At 41.4% G+C, this 23554-nt stretch overlaps 2 protein-coding genes across 2 annotated transcripts; one reads left to right on the forward strand and one right to left on the reverse strand.

The window, feature by feature from the left end:
* Positions 1-409: 409 nt before the first annotated feature.
* LOC139467317 (uncharacterized) lies at positions 410-4311 on the reverse strand. The gene is made up of 2 exons (XM_071248925.1): positions 4250-4311; positions 410-2475 (listed from the first exon to the last, which is right to left on the reverse strand). The coding sequence occupies exon 2, from the start codon at positions 2459-2461 to the stop codon at positions 1463-1465; it is 999 nt and encodes a 332-aa protein (XP_071105026.1). The 5' UTR covers positions 2462-2475; positions 4250-4311; the 3' UTR covers positions 410-1462.
* A 6177-nt stretch (positions 4312-10488) lies between these two features.
* LOC139467333 (protein toll-like) lies at positions 10489-12628 on the forward strand. Its single transcript, XM_071248927.1, has one exon. It carries the CDS (start codon positions 10489-10491, stop codon positions 12568-12570), a length of 2082 nt encoding a protein of 693 aa, XP_071105028.1. The 3' UTR covers positions 12571-12628.
* Positions 12629-23554: the final 10926 nt, after the last annotated feature.

The following is a 23554-nucleotide window of genomic DNA, read 5'->3' on the forward strand; positions in this document are numbered from 1 at the left end:
CGAGTTCGCTGACTTGGTTAATGCATGTCATTGTATCCCAATTGCGTAGAACGATGCACATGATGTAAATCACTGGATTTTCTTGTCCAGACTCGATTATTTACAGACCACCGTCAAATAGCTGGAATATGGCTGCGTGCGGCATTTAACAACAAACAAACAAACCAAAAGACGAATAGGATATGAACGATCCATTATAGAATTTAAACGTCGTTTAATGAGAAACCAAAATCTCCGCCACTCTAATTTATTTGGCGACAGTTCAAACAAACATATAGGTTTTTGAACATCATGGAGAATTAGCGTGGGGATATATTTACTTATCGTGATTGCTTTTAGTACATTTAGAACATTTACACATACTTAAAAACTAACTACAACTTATACGACATACGACATATATACAGTCAACGCGTATATACTCGGCGTGACAAGTACGTTTTAACCATGGCTTCTCGAAACTCGCGTCATATGCACAGATGAACGAACTGAACTGGTGAAAAATGCGGCATACAATATTGTGGGGAAGAGCTCGAAGAGGCAAAATACTCCTAGTTTCACTGTGTGATTGTACGTCGCTTCAGTGACGCACTGTTACCCCTATCTCAACTTTCAACATCATTTTTATGGACAAAGTGTTCGTACTATCCGTGTGGAAAAGGTAGCAAGTTGGCTGAAATGCTTGAAATAGACCGAGGGCATAGCGCTCGAAGAGGGAAAACACTGGGATTCCCACAGTTTGATTGCCAGTCGCTTCAGAGACGAGCTTTTTCCCTTGTCTAAACATTCAACATCAGTGTGTGGGCAAAGTGTCCGCACTACCCGTACAGGAAAGGTAGCAAGTTGGCTGTTTCATGTTTTGTCTGCATCAATCGTTCCGTTTCTTCCACTTTCATGACCAAAACACGTGGAAAACTCACTCCACATTTCCAAGAAAGCAATCATCCTTTATCTCAAGAAATTTGATTCTGATCCCGACAGAGTCTTTCTTAAAATTTAACACCATTATTCGAGGTCGCACGTTATGTCCTTTTTCAGTCTGTTGCTAGCGTGATGTTCAAGAACAAACGCCTCTTCCGATCCGGTTATCAGACCTAAGGGGATCGTTACTCCCATACTTTAACATGGGCTTACGATCATCGTAGCGCTAAGATCGCTTTGAGGAACAAGGCCCAGTTCTGTTATTAAGGTAGGCATACTACAGCTTCGTTTTATCATACAACTTCTAAATGCCTCTTAAAGACTAGTGGACCATGCATGGAAAGGTGATACTGACCAGCATCAACGAACTCAACACGGTCAAGATGTCTTCGTCTCCGCAACAACGTCTAAATGCCACTTATACAAACTGACTACTGTTTGTCAAAATTGATATCAACGTGCGACCCATATGTCTTATACTAAGGACTATGTGAGAATGTTGCGACGAGAAGTAAGAACAATTAATTTCTGCTCACAAGGGCTACTGGTTTTGCAGATCTCTGTATCCAATGTTTGTCACTGTCATCGCTGCTGCGACATTGAACCGCTGTCTACAGTTGAGCTTGTCTTTAACGGCTTGACGGATGTCAGGGAAGAGCAGCCACATAACAGGAAGAAAGCCTCCTCTTGTCGCTTCCATGGTGGCGAACAGCATGAACATCCAGCCAAGCCCTTTACGGGGGTGAATTGAGTTGGTGAAAAACAAAACGTTCACTAACTGTTCTGGTATCATCATGATCACCATAGCAACAGTTGGGATGACAAAATACATTGGTCGTTCCACCATTGTTGTCTCAGACAGGGCATTGCGGGCCAGGGTCTCGCGAGAACACGTTCTTGATTTCCGGAAGATGATGAAAAATGCGGAGAAGATAACCAAAGATATCGCCGGGATGAAGAAACAGACGAAACACATAGCGACCTCATACTCATTTTCCAAAAACAGTGGACAAAAGACGCTGTTTGACGGTTTGACATCTCTTAAATGGGTGAATATCATTGGTAAAGCGACTACACAGAACAGGAGCACCGGCAGGGGTAGCAACACTGCATGGACGACCTTGTCACCAAGGGGAGATAACTTTCGAAAGGAAAATCCCATCAGTGCAACAAAATATGTAGCATTGAGGAGCACGAGGTACCATGAGGTGAGAAAGACATCTGCGAACACGCCGAGTAACTGCAAGAGGAAATGGAAAGGACATCCAAGATCCCAGGTTTTGTTGATGGCAGAGTGTGAGAAGAAGGCGTTGACAAGAACACCGTTGGTCATATCGCAGATGGAGATGCAGACAATGAGTTTTATTCTGAGCTGAGTGCGGAGGTGAGCAGACGACAACAGCACCACTGTGAGCACGAGGTTGGAGAGGGCGATCCAGGCTGTGTTGATTGGTCCCAACACGGAGAAGACGTCCATGCCCTTGTTGCTGCTTGAGAAGTTGTGTTCGCCGATGGTGATGGTGAGGTTGTTTAGGTCCATTTTGATCCCAAGAGCTGAAACAGAAAGGGACATGACTTAATCAAATGAATGTTTCATTCATAATTAAACCATAATCAAGACGTCGTGCGATTATTCCTACAGTTGATTCCGTGACTAAACTGGCCTTTTCTGAACAGGCAGTTTTAAGTACAGTAAATCCCGTTTATAACGAACACGCCTAAAACGAAATGACGGATAAAACGAACTGTGTTTCGTTAGTCCCGTCAATTTGTTGTATTTTTGCTGTATATATGCGCATGACGAACTTCGGCTATAACGAACTAAAACTATTGGTCCCATTGAGTTTGTTATAACCATAGTTTACTGTAAAACGATAGGACATTATGCAAAATTTCAGAGGAATTATATATCAACCATCACATGGTTTATGTCGGAGAAATCAATCGAATTGGTTGATCCCCCCCCCCCCCGATCCCTTCCGACCCGGGTTAGAAGTGGTCCACGACAACCGGCAGTCCGTTAACAGTGCCATACAGTAGCCACATCACGGTATGACCACCCGGTACTCATTTGTCAATCACGGTATGACCACTTGGTACTCATTTGTTTACCTGAGTCTGACCACCCGGTACTCATTTGTCGATCACGGTATGAACACCCGGTACTCATTTGTTTACCTGAGTCTGACCACGCGGTACTCATCTGTCGATCACGGTATGACCACCCGGTACTCATTTGTTTACCTGAGTCTGACCACCCGGTACTCATTTGTCGATCACGGTATGAACACCCGGTACTCATTTGTCGATCACGGTATGACCACTCGGTACTCATGTGTCGATCACGTTATGACCACCCGGTACTTATTTGTCAATCACGGTATGACCACCCGGTACTCATTTGTTTACCTGAGTCTGACCACCCGGTACTCATTTGTCGATCACGGTATGAACACCCGATACTCATTTGTTTACATGAGTCTGACCACCCGGTACTCATTTGTCGATCACGGTATGAACACCCGGTACTCATTTGTTTACCTGAGTCTGACCACCCGGTACTCATTTGTCGATCACGGTATGAACACCCGGTACTCATTTGTCGATCGCGGTATGAACACCCGGTACTCATTTGTTTACCTGAGACTGACCACCCGGTACTCATTTGTCGATCACGGTATGACCACCCAGTACTCGTTTGTTTACCTGAGTCTGACCACCCGGTACTCATTTGTCGATCACAGTCTGACCACCCGGTACTCATTTGTCGATCACGGTATGAACACCCGGTACTCATTTGTTTACCTGAGTCTGACCACCCGGTACTCATTTGTCGATCACGGCATGACCACTCGGTACTCATTTGTCGATCACGGTATGACCACCCGGTACTCATTTGTTTACCTGAGTCTGACCACCCGGTACTCATTTGTCGACCTGTGTCTGACCACCCAGTGTTCATTTGTCGACAAGAGTCTGACCACCCGATACTCATTTGTCGATCACAGTATGACCACACGATACTCATTTGTCGACCTGAGTCTGACCACCAGGTTCTCAATTGTCTACCTGAGTCTGACCACCCGGCACTCATTTGTCGACCTGAGTCGGACCACCCGGTACTCATTTGTCGGTATAAGTCTGACCACCCGATACACAATTGTCGACAAGAGACTGACCACCCGATACTCATTTATCGACAAGGATTGGATATGGGGACCTCTTCTCTCCTTGAATCCAATGGGGGTAACATGACATGGTACAATCATAAACTACAGTTGACCCCAACACATTTTAGGCATATCGATACTAAAACACACAAACTAACCTTGACTTGTCCCAGAACGATAGTAGCTGTAGCGCTGCGGGATGTTTTTGTTGTGATGGCGTTGGGAGTGTGCAGCGCGAGTGATGTGTCCCGCTCTCCGTCACAGCCGTAGGGGTCACATCTACAATGAACGGCCGTATGAGTTCCACTGTGGACATACCGTAGTCACTCCTCTTTACACGATGGCTATTAACCTAGATTGGGTGAGTGAGTGAGGAGGGTTTTACGCCGCTTTGAACATTATTTCACTTGATATTGACCCACATCACAGCAACGGGAGCAGCTACTTCACGAATCGCCTTCACGACTCATTGGTTGAAGATCACAGTGCCATAATTCAGTCATGGTTAGTTTGTAATCCTTTTTTATTGATGAGATAGACCCAGTTATTTAAAACAAAAAACAATTTCCCCAAAGACTGCAAAATTGTTGCAGTGAATTACTTTCCTCGCGACCTACACAGAGGTCTTTTTATCTGTGGTGTCAGCAAACTTGATCGAGAGAGTATGACCTTGAGAACGACGTTGACCAATGACAAGAACTTAAAATATTCCCAGGGCTCTCTGTGTAGCATGATATACCTGATATCTCAGCGTTTAGTGGTTTTAAAAGAAACGTTCCAATGATACAATTCAGCTACACGTACAATAGACAGCGAATGGGAGTGTGTAATTGAAGTCTAGGGGTCCACAGGGAGCTTGTAACTGAAGTCTAGGGATCGACAGGGGGCTCCATTCCATTACGATTTATCTTACCTCACATGAATGAGAGATTGTGATTGGCTCAGTCCCATTTTTTAGTATTTTTAATGTACCCCGCATGTTAGGTACATTGCTTATGTTCCTCGCTCGAATTGCCGAACTGTTGGCATTACATTTGCAACATACCAACCGCAAGTTTGTATCTCGGATTAATTAAATAAGGCGCCATTCTCAGTATTTTACAATAGTTTCCAAATGAAATTTATCTAGGGGGAATAATTAAAGTTTCCTTTCTGTCCTCTGCTATGTTTCGACGAATGTGAAGTATGAAGCTAGTAGATAAATGTATTATTCTTTCTAATTCGGACCAAAGCATGCTTGCATGAGACATGCCCGTAATATAATTAGGTAAGATAAAGTTTAGGGAACGTAAACTAATATAGAGGGTACATCACCCCATGTCCCCCGCGAGAACGACCTTATAATATATCCTGGACATATCGCTACGACAGCTTCGTTCTATGCCCAATCCGAATGGGACGTCGTTTGTAATAACCCTTCAAATGGAAATCTCTCATGGGCGAGAAACATTCGTCACTAAATTAGTCATAAGAGAAGTGGGGTTTAAGTTTAAACATAAGCAAAATGGATTTGGGACAAGTTTTTACGATTTAGAAACCCCTCTAGAGAAAATCTACACAATACATTCATGTTACAAATTCAGCTCATTTGTCTTTGTGATCAGATGTCATATACTAGCATCGGAAAGGTAATCAGCACATGAAAATGGAGCTGTCGCTTACGAAACCAATCTATGGTGGCGAATGAGTCAGGGTAATTATCAAATTAACATAATGGAGAAAAATTATAATACCCTGCATAATCTAAGAAGCAAGATCCCAATAAGACACCCGGATTTGTAAAATGTCACACCTCTTCAGACCCCAATGCTGATCCAGAAGTCATAGCGTTTCTGGCGTGTGACGTCACGCCGAAGGCCCGGTTTCGATTCCCGACATGAGCACAATGTGTGAAGCCCATTTGTGGTGTTCCCCGCCGTGATATTGCCGGAATATTGCTAAAAGCGGCGTAAAACCAAACTCACTCACTCTCTCTAGCGTGTGAGCTCCGTGACTTCAAAGTGTCATTAATCGTAGCTCCAAGATCGCTTTCTGGAACAAGACCATCACAATGTCTGAGTACTATCCCTTATTTATGTCTACATTTCCTCCTTTGTTAAATAGTGGTTTTCTTCACCCCAAAACAAAACCTGGATGTTTTGCAGTCAAAACGCTTGATTCCCAGTATAAATACAGACTTGATGTGCTTGTTCAAAGGTAAAGTACATTGACGGTATTTATTGCACCTACTACGACTCTGACTTGAACACTGTTGATGCTAATAAAGCATTCCTGTTTTCACCAATGATTTCTCCGCGCGTAACAGGAACCCCCATATCACTGAAGACATGATAACCCATGAAACATAGCTCTTTATTTACAAGTCTGGTGCCTAAGTCGGTCACACTTATTACTCGGCCCGCGTCAGCTTATCCGCGACATACATCATTATACATTGTACATAAACACCTATTCCCTGTCCACTGTTGCAAGATGGGCTCACTGAGGAAACTAGAACATTGTGGAAGATAACTATGCCTAGATTTCAACCAGGTTATGCGGGGTGGAGAAGTATGCAGGATAACTATGCCTAGATTTCAACCTGGTTATGCGGGGTGGAGAAATATGCAGAATAACTATGCCTAGATTTCAACCAGGTTATGTGGGGTGGAGAAGTATGCAGGATACCTATGTCTAGATTTCAACCAGGTCATGCGGGGTGGAGAAGTATGCAGGATAACTATATCTAGATTTCAACCAGGTTATGTGGGGTGGAGAAGTATGCAGGATAACTATGTCTAGATTTCAACCAGGTTATGTGGGGTGGAGAAGTATGCAGGATAACTATATCTAGATTTCAACCAGGTTATGTGGGGTGGAGAAGTATGCAGGATAACTATGTCTAGATTTCAACCAGGTTATGTGGGGTGGAGAAGTATGCAGGATAACTATGTCTAGATTTCAACCAGGTTATGTGGGGTGGAGAAGTATGCAGGATAACTATGCCTAGATTTCAACCAGGTTATGCGGGGTGGAGAAGTATGCAGGATAACTATGTCTAGATTTCAACCAGGTTATGTGGGGTGGAGAAGTATGCAGGATAACTATGTCTAGATTTCAACCAGGTTATGTGGGGTGAAGAAGTATGCAGGATAACTATGTCTAGATTTCAACCAGGTTATGTGGGGTGGAGAAGTATGCAGGATAACTATGTCTAGATTTCAACCAGGTTATGTGGGGTGGAGAAGTATGCAGGATAACTATGTCTAGATTTCAACCAGGTTATGTGGGGTGGAGAAGTATGCAGGATAACTATGTCTAGATTTCAACCAGGTTATGTGGGGTGGAGAAGTATGCAGGATAACTATGTCTAGATTTCAACCAGGTTATGTGGGGTGGAGAAATATGCAGAATAACTATGTCTAGATTTCAACCAGGTTATGCGGGGTGGAGAAGTATGCAGGATAACTATGTCTAGATTTCAACCAGGTTATGTGGGGTGGAGAAGTATGCAGGATAACTATGTCTAGATTTCAACCAGGTTATGTGGGGTGGAGAAGTATGCAGGATAACTATGTCTAGATTTCAACCTGGTTATGTGGGGTGGAGAAGTATGCAGGATAACTATATCTAGATTTCAACCAGGTTATGTGGGGTGGAGAAGTATGCAGGATAACTATGTTTAGATTTCAACCAGGTTATGTGGGGTGGAGAAGTATGCAGGATAACTATGCCTAGATTTCAACCTGGTTATGCGGGGTGGAGAAATATGCAGAACAACTATGCCTAGATTTCAACCAGGTTATGTGGGGTGGAGAAGTATGCAGGATACCTATGTCTAGATTTCAACCAGGTCATGCGGGGTGGAGAAGTATGCAGGATAACTATATCTAGATTTCAACCAGGTTATGTGGGGTGGAGAAGTATGCAGGATAACTATGTCTAGATTTCAACCAGGTTATGTGGGGTGGAGAAGTATGCAGGATAACTATATCTAGATTTCAACCCGGTTATGTGGGGTGGAGAAGTATGCAGGATAACTATGTCTAGATTTCAACCTGGTTATGTGGGGTGGAGAAGTATGCAGGATAACTATATCTAGATTTCAACCAGGTTATGTGGGGTGGAGAAGTATGCAGGATAACTATGTTTAGATTTCAACCAGGTTATGTGGGGTGGAGAAGTATGCAGGATAACTATGCCTAGATTTCAACCTGGTTATGCGGGGTGGAGAAATATGCAGAATAACTATGCCTAGATTTCAACCAGGTTATGTGGGGTGGAGAAGTATGCAGGATACCTATGTCTAGATTTCAACCAGGTCATGCGGGGTGGAGAAGTATGCAGGATAACTATATCTAGATTTCAACCAGGTTATGTGGGGTGGAGAAGTATGCAGGATAACTATGTCTAGATTTCAACCAGGTTATGTGGGGTGGAGAAGTATGCAGGATAACTATATCTAGATTTCAACCCGGTTATGTGGGGTGGAGAAGTATGCAGGATAACTATATCTAGATTTCAACCAGGTTATGTGGGGTGGAGAAGTATGCAGGATAACTATGTCTAGATTTCAACCAGGTTATGTGGGGTGGAGAAGTATGCAGGATAACTATGCCTAGATTTCAACCAGGTTATGCGGGGTGGAACAGTATGCAAGGTAACTATGTTTAGATTTCAACCAGGTTATGTGGGGTTGAGAAGTATGCAGGATAACTATGTCTAGATTTCAACCAGGTTATGCGGGGTGGAACAGTATGCAAGGTAACTATGTCTAGGTTTTTCTCAGGTTATACAGAAAAGAAATGTATCCAAGATGACTGTTTCTACATTTTCCAGGTTATGTAGGAAATAAAATTATTGTGTAAGATGTCTACAATGTCTACATTTAAAACAGTTTATAAATCGATGTATACCATACTGCATGATTCCAGAAGGACTTAGTGGATATACGACTGGTCAATCAACGTGTGTGTGTGTGTGTGTGTGTGTGTGTGTGTGTGTGTGTGTGTGTGTTGAACAGGACGTATTAAGTCAGGTGTGTGTGTATTGAACAGGAGGAATTAAGTCAAGTGTGTGTATTGATCAGGAGGTATTAAGTCAGGTGTGTCTATTGCTCAGGACGTATTCAGTCAGGTGTGTGTATATTGAACAGGAGGTATTAAGGCAGGTGTGTGTATATTGATCAGGACGTATTAAGTCAGGTGTGTGTATATTGAACAGGAGGTATTAAGTCCGGTGTGTGTGTATTGAACAGGAGGTATTAAGTCAGGTGTGTGTATATTGAACAACACGTATTAATTCAGGTGTGTGTGTATTCAACAGGACGTATTAAGTCAGGTGTGTGTATATTTAACAGGACGTATCAAGTCGGGTGTTTGTATATTGAACAGGACGTATTAAGTCAGGTGTGTGTGTATTCAACAGGACGTATTAATTCAGGTGTGTGTGTATTCAACAGGACGTATTAAGTCAGGTGTTTGTATATTGAACAGGACGTATTAAGTCAGGTGTATGTATTGATCAGGGCGTATTAGGTCAGCGGTGATGTGCATTTATCAGGGCGTATTAAGTCAGGTGTGTGTATTGATCAGGAGGTATTAAGTCAGGTGTGTGTATTGATCAGGGCGTATTAAGTCAGGGTGATGTGCATTTATCAGGGCGTATTATGTCAGGTGTGTGTGTATTGATCAGGACGCATTAAGTCAGGTGTGTGTATTGATCAGGGCGTATTATGTCAGGTGTATGTTTTGATCAGGACGTATTAGGTCAGGGTGATGTGCATTTATCAGGGCGTATGAAGTCAGGTGTGTGTATTGATCAGGAGGTCTTAAGTCAGGTGTGTGTATTGATCAGGAGGTCTTAAGTCAGGTGTATGTATTGATCAGGACGTATCAAGTCAGGTGTGTGTATTGATCAGGGCGTATTAAGTCAGGTGTATGTATTGATCAGGACGTATTAGGTCAGGGTGATGTGCATTGATCAGGGCGTATTATGTCAGGGTTTTTTGCTGATCAGGGCGAATTATGTCAGGGAGAGAGATTCCTTATTTAAATCTATCAGCATTTTTTTTTAATGACAAACGACTGTCATTTTTGGGCAGGCAACTTCTTCTTTTTGAACAGTTTTAAGGATTATCATTTTTCAGAAATCTTTATCGATAAAATCCCACCTACCCCAGAAAATCAAATGGCCGGTATCTTAATTTCCCCCGACCCAGATCATTCAGGGCACGGTGTGTTTGTATACGAAACAGGAAGTTTACTATGGTATCTCTTATCTATATGCAGGTCGCTGCCTGATCAGTAATGGAGAGGTTTATCTATAACAGAAGTGGGTTGTAGCTAACAGTAGCACAAAGGACGCGCTGGCTGGTGGGAAACACTTGTTCTCGAGGTGTGTGTTTTTTTCTTTTATCATGTTTCCGTGGGCCGTGGCCATTCTGTATCTGGTGTGCGACGCGTGGTTTGGTCAAGCATTTGAGGAGCACATAGCATGTGGCATGACACAGAAGGAGAAGAATGGCGTCTTGTGCGACTGCAGCTCCTGTGACAGGATATGGAGTAGACAACAAATAGAAACAGACGCGTGCTGTGAGTGCAGGTCTTATCTCATATTGGATTTAAGCCAACTGCAAGTGGAGTACACAACGCTAGGTGACGCTGTCGTCCTTGGAGACAAGGGGAATAACTCTGTTCTGAAACATAATAATGGCGGTCTGCTGTTCATACCCAGCAATATTTGTGCCTATCCCAATATACGAAGATTAGATCTTTCTGGAAACATGATCGTAGATGTTCAAGACATGTCCTGCTTGGGTAAACTTGACGAGCTGAAATTGGAAAGGAATCTTATTTCTAGTTTAAAGCAGGATACATTTGCGGGGATGTTCACTCTACGGATTCTTGATCTGTCCCAAAATAACATTCATACCATGGAGGTCGGAACCTTAGGAATTCACCTGCCTCAACTGAAGAGTATAGATCTCTCGTACAACGAACTTGAAACGTTTGACATTTCCAATTTCAATTTATACTCATTTTGTGAAATGAACTTAAACAATAACAAACTGAGGAAACTTGTCAACAACGCGTCGCTGAAAACGGAGATGTTGGAGCACCGGGGACCAGGGATGGTGGATTTTCAGTACAACAACCTTACAATCTTCCCTGACTGGGAACAGCTCAACGTTGGGAACATCTCCAGTTTGGGTCTGCTGTCAGATTGGGGGTTCGACATCAGGGATAATCACTGGATTTGTGACTGCATGCTGTACTCTTTTGTCATGCTAGCTCAGAAACACTACAAGGCGATCGACGGCCGGGACTACTTCAACGTCAGATGCGAAAATCCCCCTGAATACCGAGGAGAGATTGTGATTCAAATGGATCCCGGAAAATTGGTCTGTAATCTGACTGAGCTCTGTCCCAGTGTCTGCACGTGTACAGGGCAGCCGTCTGTTTTGAACATATTCGTAGACTGTGTCAACGCCGGACTTACCGAGCTTCCGTTTGATCTCCCCAACATCGGCGGTCTCTCGTTAGTCATTGACCTCACGGGAAACTCTATATCTGTTCTGGACGGCAGACCTTATCTGTCCCGTGTGAGGAATCTAGACTTGTCCAACAACGACATAACCAGAATATCTCCACAAGCTGCTAGACAGTTAATAAATGCATCTGAAATTAATTTGGAAGGAAACAAAATTAGCATTTTACCCAAAGAGATTCAACTCTTCCCTCCGTCAGTAATCAAATTAAAGCTTGATCACATCATCTGCAACTGCGCCCTCAGTTGGATGGCTGACTGGATAGAAATTAACAAATTCAATGAAACACATTCTACGTGCGTCTTGGAGGACACGGAAACGTATATTTCTCTGAGAGAGTATTTGGAAGTTTGCACCCCTGAGGATCTAACCCCCTTCATCGTCGGCGGAATACTTGGAACGTTGGCTGTCGTTGTAGTCGTCTCCACAATTCTATCCTATGTGTTCCGCTATGAACTACTTGTCTTGGCGCATTACTACGTCAGTCCAAAATGGCGGAAATGGCGTTCAAGAGTACAGCCCACGAAGGAAAACGATATCTATATCTCCGTGAGTGATGATGTGATTGTGTGGGTCAAAGATAATCTGATACCCGACCTCGAAAAAGATGGTGTTAGTGTGTTTGTGCCAGAGCGAGATACCGATCCTGGCGATGTGGAAATAGACGCCATAATGAAAGGCATTTCAAACAGTCAAAATGCATTCGTAGTTATCTCCCCTGATTACTTGGAATCTCAATCCAAGATGGAGGAATTTAACTTCCTGTGTCAGTCTCTAGTAAGAGGTTTTTCGGGAGTGTTGTGCCTGTTAATAACAGAAAATATTGGCAAGACTAAAAATCCTTATCTGAGTGCCTTCATGCGAGTAAAATTATATCACAGCGGAATGGATGGAGACACTGTGTCAAAATCGCTACACAAAATTAAGCCTATTGGTAAGAGAAGGCAATAACATTACCATACACACAAAATATACACAGTAAGGGTCGAAGTGTGTGTCACCTCTCTAATTAAGCCATGAACAAGTGATATAATAAATCTTAAGGGAACAAATGATAATATTTATGTCAATATTGCTGCATATTCTTAATGTTATTAAAATGTATTATAAGAGTGTCATTGTCTGCCTCATACAAAACTTTGTTTGTCAGTGTTCAACCAGGCGCAACGGATATACTAGGGAAACGTTCATCACAGCCCTTCATCACATTCAGATATCCCAAACTCACATATGTCTATATATGACATAGTGATCTCATACCACTGATACTTCTTGAGTGGTATGCATACTAGACATATGCTTAGAGTCGAAAAAAAATTCGATAAAAACAAGCAACTCCATTTAAATAATAAAGAAGCTCCGCTGAGATAGGACATTCAGATTCTGAACCTTTGGGAAATCTTGCTTCATTTAGGGCTATAGCATCACAGTAAGTTCAGAGACTGTGTTTGTTTGTTGTTTAACGCTGCACTCAGCAATATTCCAGCTATATGACGGCGGTCTGTAAATAATCGAGTCTGGACTAAACAATACATTGATTGACATCATGAGTATCGATCAGCGCAATTAGGATACGATTACATGCATGAACCAAGTCAGCGAGCCTGACCACCCGATCCCGTTAGTCGCCTCTCTTGACAGGCATAGTCGCCTTTTACAGCAAGCATGGGTTGCTGAAGACCTATTCTAAAGCTGTATAAACACGGTATTTCACTGCCACATCTACGGGTGATTTAGAATACTTATCAGACTAATATCTCGTCTCTGTAATGAACACATTTTACATGAAGGAAAACAGTTGTGTTCAAATATAGTTATAACATATATTGAGACGGAACCAAGAGATCTTCATTTTCAAAACGGGCGGTCGGGTAGCCTTGTGGTTAAAGCGTTCGCTCGTCACTCCGAAGACCCGGGTTCGATTCCCGACATGGGTACAATGTGTGAAGCCCATTTCTGGTGTCGTCGTGAAGTTGCTGGAATATTGCTAAAGCGGCGTAAAACCATACTCACTCACTCACTCATTTTCAAAATGCAGTAATCTAGCCAAATGTTATCGACTTACATGGTATATATCTGTTTAAGGGTATGTAGGATATATCCCATATTTACCCGTGGACTAAAGAAAGTATCAATGGCTAAGGTTGAGGTGAATGAAAACGGGTATGATTTCTTTCTAATAAGGGACGTCTGTACACTTGAAAGTGCGCGTATTCACAGACACAGAGATTAATACAGGCATTACCTTAACGAAGCAATATTCCAGCAATATCGCGGAGGGGAACACCAGAAATGGGCTTCATACATTGTACCCATGTGGGAATCGAACCCGGATCTTCGGCTTGACGTGTGAACGCTTTAACCACAGGGTTGCCCAACCACCCGACACTGATTATTAAACATCTGAAAAAAAACTTTTCGGGGGAACGTTTAAGTCTGTATCTCGAATTAAGCAGATGATCTGGAAACGGCCCTTTTCAATCCCACGTTCTTACCCGTTTCCACAACACTATTTTCATTATGTGTTGGAAAGTTTGTCGTCTAGTAACGAAATAGCAAAGCGAGCTTTGTGCATGTTGAGAATTACTTAGCTAAAGTAAATACATGAAAATACGCATGTCATTTAACTACCGGTGCCGGCGGCCCTTGTCAGAGCGTAAAGTACAGTAAAGTAAAGAGGTAAGATTGCGAAGAGGCTGGCTATCTCGCGGCTCGTGTCCCGACCAGGAAGGGTTCGTTCAACTGAATTACGATCTTGTCACATATTAAGCCCGGCAAGTGACTGACAACAGACTGTATCTATACTTGGACGCGTATGCTCAGACATGTCCAGCCCATAATGTTATAGTATGTAGAGTGTTTAGCCCTCGTGTTAGGTTGATAATAATAATAATGAGGGTGTTTCTTAATTATTATTGTTGTTATCTGTAAAAGATAATAAGATGAAGAATAAGAATAATAAAGGTGTTATTTATTTGTTGTTGTTGTTGTTTTTGTTGTTCTTTTTATTATTATTATTATTATTATTATTTTGACCTAACGTGAGGGCTATGACTCGGCATACAATAACATTGTGGGCTCGACATGTCTGAGCATACGCGACCAAGTATAAACAGTCAACTTTACTGGGGCAATACCTGATGAGTCCCCCGGGAAATCTGGGTTATAATAGACCCCCAGCAACCCGTGGTCTGCACTTACATCTAGTCTATGAAATGAACATATCTTACAGAACGAAAACAGATACTAAATTAACTCAATAAAAATATAATAAAAAGGAGCCCAGAGACTTTTTTCATTTTCAGACACTGTAGTAATCTCGACTTGCCAAACATTACAAGACTTGCTGTATTGGATATATTTGTGGCAGGGTCTGCATAGATTACCCGTGGCCGAAAAAGGCGACTTAATGGATGAAGCGGCTACGGTGACATGACGATAATATACACTGAATCACAGTGGATGTCTCGAAGGGAATATATTGTACAGTTTTCATCTGTGAACACTGTATTATTAATATTATAATTTCCTTCGTGTATTTGCTTCTCAATAACATGTGTGCGAGATTGGAATTTCAAAACAGTAATATTTATAGAAGAAGGGTTTACAACCGAGACAACTCCAGGCAAGGTATGTGCGGAGTGTGCAGTCTACAACTTGAGTACTCTGTGGTTCCTGTATATAAACAAAGTCAGGCTTGTTGGAAAGAATGTACAGCACCAACAATCATCCGAGTGAGGGCGGAGATAGGCGGGATTACACGAAGCGTTAACGCCCAATGGGTATTATCGCAATTGCTTGCATTTGATTGGCTTCTGTCGAAATTACTTCTGATTAGTTGAGTGACATTCCTAAAATAAAAGTCCGATTATCGATATAGCGAGGAAATAGCAATTACTATTTTTTCTAGATAGAGGGACAATCACGTTATTCAGTTAGACGTTGTCTAAAGTTGCTTTACGGACAGTGCCTTCAGTATCGAGTCACACATTATCTCAAATAGACCAGAGTTAAAAGACATTCCAAAAGTTGCGACTGTCAATAAAAAGTATTCATATATCTGTACCATCTGTCAGTTTCTCTGCAACAACTTGACGCCCACGAGCAGGGCAAATCTCTCTCTGATTTCTAAAACGTACATGTTTGTTTGTTTTTAACACCGCACTCAGCAATATACCAGCTATATGGTATACAATGGTAAATTTGAGAAAGATATTTAATATATTTATATAGTACCACAGTAGTTGGACATTTTAAATTTAAGTGAAAGGTGGGAACTATAGAATGTAACTAAGCTGTGATAATTACATTGAATGCTATTGTTTTACATCCATCAACCCATCAGTCTCTCCAATCATACATGCATATACCCATCCTTTCATTAATTTACCTAGCCATCCGATGAGATAATCTACCCATGCATCAACTAAGTCAGCGAGCCTGACCACCAGATGATGAAACACACAATAATATTCCTCATGGTGAGAGATCTGTGAATTTTATCTGAAGAAAAATAAAAGTTTGTGTAAGATGAATACCATGTGATGATGATATGTGAACACTTCTCTGATCTAAGACAGCAAAATATACATCCCAAAGCTGAAAATGTATACCGCCTTATGAAATCAAAAGACTTTCTATATATGATACTGGTCTATATTTAGCTGAAGTTTTTTTGGTCAGACACAAGAAAATAATGGTTTAATATGATTCCTTTGTGTAAAGGATATTACCGTTTAAATATATTTTTGTATTGTGGAACGATGGCCCTTATTACTGAATAAATATGCCTGTATGTCCGTCCGTCCGTCCGTCCGTCCGTCCATCTGTATTATAACGATATGCTTACAGCTATTGACGTGAAAGCACGCGTGCACATTTTCAAACCAAATGAAGCGTCGCTGCAATCCCCATCAGTTGGCTTGCCAGCTGTTTCGCAATACCACACACGCCCATTTTCGTCCTCGTGGCATTTAAGCGTGAATTATCAGACCTGTAAAATGGAAAACACGCGTTTGTGGTGAGGAATAATCTATACTTCTCCGATCGATTTACCGTTGTGTGGTATTCCAACTCTCTCTGCACTTTCCCACGCTTATACAATTGAGGCCTATATATATCTCTATCGACCTCTTGTGACTTGGATCAGGTCGACACAGAAAACAAGACAATCATGTAAACGTGTTGTCAGCCCTCAGTGAATTACGATGTTTATTGTTTTTGGATGAAATATTCATCAATTCATTGATTGGTAAATTGTAAATGTCGTAATTTCAATAAAATCGTGGGAAACGGTGCCCTGTGAATTTGTTTGTTATTTTTTTATGATAGCCTATACGGGAAATTGACCCGCCCGGGTGCGATCTAACAAAGTGTTCAAACACTAGTTTGTTTGTTTCCTGACTCAAGTTTCATTGTGTTTACTAATCTCCTTATTACCCCAATTACAAAAGGTTCAGTTTCCCACCAATTAGAGCGTCTATTGACTTACTATGGGAAGTACCCGTGGGGGTTCCTGGTAAGTAAGTATAAAGGTGCCTAGTAACCGATGCTTGTCGTAAGAGGCGACTAAATAGATGTGGGAGCCGTGAAGATCCGGGGTAGAATAGGTCTTCAGCAACCCATGCTTGCGGTAAAAGGCGACTATGCTTGTCGTAAGAGGCGACTAACGGGATCGGGTGGTCAGGCTCGCTGACTTGGTTCATGCATGTCATCGTATCCCAATTGCGTGGATCGATACTCATGATGTCAATCACTGGATTGTCTGGTCCAGACTCGATTATTTACAGACCGCCGTCATATAGCTGGAATATTGCTGAGTGCGGCTTTTAACAACAAACAAACAAACTGTGAAAGGATGCTAATTCAAAGATCGCTCCTATTTAAACCTTGGATGCAGAATTTAGATATTTAACTATATATTCACAATAACCGTGCGATATTTTACACGACTTGAAATCACTTCATTAAACTTTAGTGGTTGTTTTTTTTTTATCATAGACAATTACAAATATCCCTTGCGAAACACATATTAAAAGATTTTCCCTAAAGTATAAACATTGTTAAAAACTCGTGTTTAACCAGTTTAATTTATTTGTTCTTGAAAATGTTGAACGGTGATGTCAGCTTCGCTTTCTATACCACTTGAAACACTGTTCATTCCGACCTTGATTCGGGGGTAACAGTAAAATGCTTCTGAGGATGGTGTGTGACGTAGACACTATCAAGCGCTAAAAATAACTCGAATGATACCTTTGATGTTTACCGTCAAAGGGGGTCGTATAAACACCTCTTTAGTTTATTCCCTTCCGCACTTCAGATCGTAAACTTTGAAATGATGGTGTAAATGTATCAGTAATAGTAGTAATAGTAATCAACACAAAATCAAAATTCCATTTGTTGATGTGATCTCTAGAACATTGTATTGCGTCTAGAACTGATGAGACGCCCCCCCCCCCCCCCCCCCCCCAAAGGAATGCCGGCATGTTTTCCACAGACGACAAGCTCGTCGGGCATAATTTCAAGGCCAGGCGGGTACACGTTGATCCAATATGTCTTTCATGACGTGCGTGTAATATGTAATTACATAATTTGTGATGATCAATTAGCCCACGATGTCAGCATACACACCAGCCGCCACTGTGGCACGCCCACAGACGCCATTGTGTGCCTGTATTCTGTGATGTGTAATTAGTTATGTCAACATGGTGAATAATTTAGATACACTCTCCGTTACTTTCAGCGTTTCTGCTGAATGGGGTTAATTTTGACCCATTTCCGTTTGGATACGTTGCACGTTTTACAACAGGTTAAATGCGTTGAACATGCAACAATTACCAGGATTGCGCGTATTTAAGCCGATGCCCAAAATAACGCGTTTTGTGACCATTTAAGGTCGAATATTTCATCCCAAATTAAGCCCTGGGCTTAAAGACGCAAATATGCAAAACTGAATAAAGTGTCCATTGGATTCAATTTTAACGAATCAACTTTTTTCACTTTCAAAAGTTTTAAAAACCCATCCCACTAATGTGCCACTTACACATCAAAATACCATAATTCCACTAGGTCAAGTCCATTCTCTCAATAGGGGTGCATTTTCTATTCCCTATTCACCTACATGTTTTCTGGGAATGGGATGTAGGCGAAATGGGACTCAACCCCATGAAATACAATAGACGAGACCACTGTCTCATAAAAAAAAGTGGCAGCCTCTCACAACGCTGACAGTTTGAAAACTATACGTCACTGGATAAAAAAAGACATAAAAAACACATTTATATTTATTAAATTATTTTAACGTATAGTTTTACATTTCTAAATGTTCGGACGTATACAACGTATAGTTTTACATTTCTAAATGTTCGGACGTATACAACGTATAGTTTTACATTTTTAAACGTTCGGACGTATACAACGTATAGTTTTACATTTTTAAATGTTCAGACGTATGCAACGTATAGTTTTACATGATTTTTAAACGTTCGGACGTATGCAAAGTATAGTTTTACATTTTTAAATGTTCAGACGTATGCAACGTATAGTTTTACATTTTTAAATGTTCGGACGTATGCAACGTATAGTTTTACATTTTTAAACGTTCGGACGTATGCAACGTACAGTTTTACATTTTTAAATGTTCGGACAGGTACAGGGAGTGGTAATCACATTCTGTGGCTCATTTTCCCAAGGCAAGGGTGTTAACTGACAACAGTGACCTTTACTTTAACTCCCTTGACTCGGGAAGATGTCAGATGCATTATTTAAATTCTTCATTCCCATGGATGCACAAAGAACATATAAGACTGTTTGTTTGTTTGTTTGTTTAACGCCGCACTCAGCAATATTCCAGCAATATTCTAGCTATATGACGGCGGTCTGTAAATAATCGAGTCTGGACCAGACAATCCAGTGATTGATATCATGAACATCGAATCCACGCACTTGGGATACGATGAGATGCATCAACCAAGTCAGCGAGCCTGACCACACGATCCCGTTAGTCATCTCTTACGACAAGCATAGTCGCCTTTTGAACCACATCTTATTCTTTAAAGTGAGACACGAAACATACATAACTGTATACATAAAAGCAACAACCACTTAAGTTTAATGAAGTGATTTCAAGTCGTGTAAAATATCGCACGGTTATTGTGAATATATAGTTAAATATCTAAATTCTGCATCCAAGGTTTAAATAGGCGCGATCTTTGAATTAGCATCCTTTCACAGTTTGTTTGTTTGTTGTTAAAAGCCGCACTCAGCAATATTCCAGCTTTATGACGGCGGTCTGTAAATAATCGAGTCTGGACCAGACAATCCAGTGATTGACATCATGAGCATCGATCCACGCAATTGGGATACGATGACATGCATGAACCAAGTCAGCGAGCCTGACCACATGATCCCGTTAGTCGCCTCTTACGACAAGCATAGTCGCCACATCTTATTCTTTAAAGTGAGACACGAAACATACATAACTGTATACATAAAAGCAAAAACGCGTTATAATTGAATGCATGGTGCTTCTGGCGATGTATACGAATTCTTGAGATTCATACATTTACTTCTTTGGGATACTGATAAATCCCAAGCTTGTCATTACTGACAGATATGTACTCGATTTTGACGTGTCCGTGTTTGTCATTTCTTTGATGGCACTTTCAAAGGTTTCAACAAAACTTGAAATGCGCGGGGACCGTCGGAATTCTCCCTTCTCCAATATCATAAGAGATGCGGGTTTTCTACATGAATTGTATATAGTTTTAGCATTAACTTCAATGGCAGTACATATATTCATATCCCGCATTCCTGAGCTGTGATAACATTCGGTTGAATTTAGATAAGATCAGATTTTCAGTATCTCAACTGCGTTATCACGAGTGTGGGTTAAATTGGAATACTATCACTGACCCTTGTCATCAGTCCCCTGGGGTGTACAGATCTATCAGCCCCACGTGATGACCGTGAAGATCCGGGTCAGAATAGGTTCATGCTGGCCGTGAAGGGCGACTATGCTTGTCGTAAGAGGCGACTAACGGGATCGATGGGTCAGGCTCGCTGACTTGGTTGATGCATGTCTTCGTATCCCAATTGCATGGATCGGTGTTCATGATGTCAATCATTGGATTGTCTGGTCCAGACTCGATTATTGCGGTGTTAAGCATCAAACTAACAAACAAACAAAACTCCGACGTGACTACACCCAAAAAAGAACAGTACAACCTGCAACCAACCATAGTTGACTGGACAACATTTCAAATCTAAGGACCAACAATCATTGACTAGACAACACTTCAGAGTTAAAGACCAACAATAAATGACTGGACAACAATTCAAATCAAAGGACCAACAATAATTGCCTATAAGCAACACTTCAAATCAATTTACCAACAACAATTTTAAACCAACAATAATCGACTGGACACCACTTCAAATCTATGAAACAACAATATCTTTTTAGACAACAATTCAAATTGCCCCAAAATAATAGACTCGATTTCTCCCATTCGGCTGACAAATTCGACGAGAAAGCACCGAGTGACACGTATCGTAACAGCCAAATATACACCTTGACACGGTGTAGATAGAACACTTTAGGAAACAAGACACCAAGTTGTCAACATGTGTATTCATAGTTGAATCATACACCTACACATACAGATAACGAGTTTTATGTCACTGATAGTACAAAGCCGATATCGTACACAGACAGACTGGCTGCGGGTTGGGTTCTCGACGGTTGGTCGAAGTCAGGACATGTCCACGCCAACAGCCAATGAGTCAATCAATCACTGGGTTGTCTAGTCCAGACTCGATTATTTACAGACCGTCCTCGTATAGCTGGAATATTTTCTGAGTGCAGCGTTATACAGCAAACACAAATCTGGCACTATGTATTTTGACCAAACCATGAGACTGGATTTAAGACTCCTTCAATTACATGTTTGTTTTTTTTTCATTTTCTATGTATGTGGGCCAGGGATCTTCATACATCTGTCATGGTGCACAAAGCGACCAAAAGAAGATATTCTGGTTTAAAATACATATCCTGTTTTAGGCCAGGAAATAATGCCTTTCACGAAAATATTAACACTTGTTAACACGACGACCGAAAACCTAAACCAAAACGAAGACTATTGTTTAATGCTGAAAGCCTTCCTGGTGCGTATTTCCCGAGAATGTGTCATGCCACATCATTATCACGACTCACCAACTTTGTTAATTCAGTGTATTGTTGATCTCTGCATCGCAACACTTAAATTACTTCACGTACCGTGCACTATCAACTGCAGAATTCACTTCCTTCAGTACATCGCCAAACATGATCATGCCCAGTGACGTGACGTTTTACGGAAATCAAAATTTCTCTAAATTTCCCCCTTTATTGCATTGTTTTCCTGTCACGAAATCTATATTCACCGTGGTGGAAATAAAAACGTTTAATCACATATAGCACGTGTCGTGTAATAGACACGTGTAGTATGTCTGTAATGAATACAGTAACGATCAAGCATATAATGTAAGCCCCTATTAAGGGCATGTGGTGTGCCATGTCCATTTTGTCGGATTGTGATAAATAAAGGTGGACGGCGTGAATGTATTACTTCAATGTTTGTGGTGTAAAGACAGATAACATAATAAGGACATGTCCACCAAGTTGGAAGTATAAAGGTCAGCGAACGTATTTCCTCAAGTTGAAAGTGTTGTGACAGACAACATATAAACGACATATCCTCAAAGTTGGAAGCGTAAAGGTCGATGAATACATTACAGTACAGTAATACGAATGTATTACTTCAATGTTTGGGGGCGGTCCGGTAGCCTCGTGGTTTAAGTGTTCGCCCATCACGCCGAAAACCCGGGTTCGAATCCCGACATGGGTACAACGTGTGAAGCCTATTTCTGGTGTCCCCCGCCGTGATATTGCTGGAATATTGCTAAAAGCGACGTAAAACCATACTCACTCACTTCTTCAATGTTTGAGGTGTAAAGACAGACAATATATAATTGGCATATCCTCAAAGTTGGAAGCGTAAAGGTCGATGAATGGATTACAGTACAGTAATACGAATGCATTACTTCGATGCTTGAGGTGCAAAGACAGACAACATATAAATGACATTTCCACATATTAGGAAGCGTATAGACAGCGAATGTGTTTCTCCTAGTTGGAAGTGTATATGTATACGGTAAATATAGACGACAAATGCATCATACAGAACGCAGCGACAACGAGATAGTATGTGTGTTATGGTTGAATGTGACTCCATGCACTCTATAGGCAAAAGACAAAGCTGAGATCGTTTGTTAGAAACCTAAATATGGTGCTACGAGAAATCACGCCTTGTTCCAGTTTCTGTGTATTGTAACCAATTTCTCAACACGAGGAAGCAGTGCGTCAGTCTTGTGACTGAGTCAGTTCCGTGCATGTCTGCCCGCGCTCTCTCCCGGACACATGGCGCATTGTGACGGTCACAGGGCCATCGCCATGGGTAGAACGCCGGGAAATTAATTTGGCGCTATCATGATTGTGACCATATATTGACGTATAGCCTGTTGTACAACAAACCACAGTTGTCGAGAATAATTTTAATTTCCTAATTTACTTCTTTGTGGGAAATTACGACTTCGAATATTGTTATTGAGATTACACAATAAAAAAGTATTGCCCTCGCGTGTTGCCATATCGTGAATATCAAATATTAGGAATAAAATGTACGTATTTTCCACGCCAAAGGCGGGCATAATAAATTGTATAAATACACGAGACTGGAGATCCGGCAACAAATGAGGGAAATAACAATGAGTAGCTTGTAATGTCCTTCTAACGATAATCGATGCCATCTCTGTTTCAAGGGGGCATATCAACATACCCGCTATTGGTTAAAGTTGGACTTTCATCGTGTGACTTCGGGCACCTGGAACAATGCTA

This window comes from Haliotis cracherodii, unplaced genomic scaffold, assembly GCF_022045235.1.
Source record: "Haliotis cracherodii isolate W230 unplaced genomic scaffold, xgHalCrac1.p SCAF_1, whole genome shotgun sequence".
NCBI lineage: Eukaryota > Metazoa > Mollusca > Gastropoda > Lepetellida > Haliotidae > Haliotis > Haliotis cracherodii.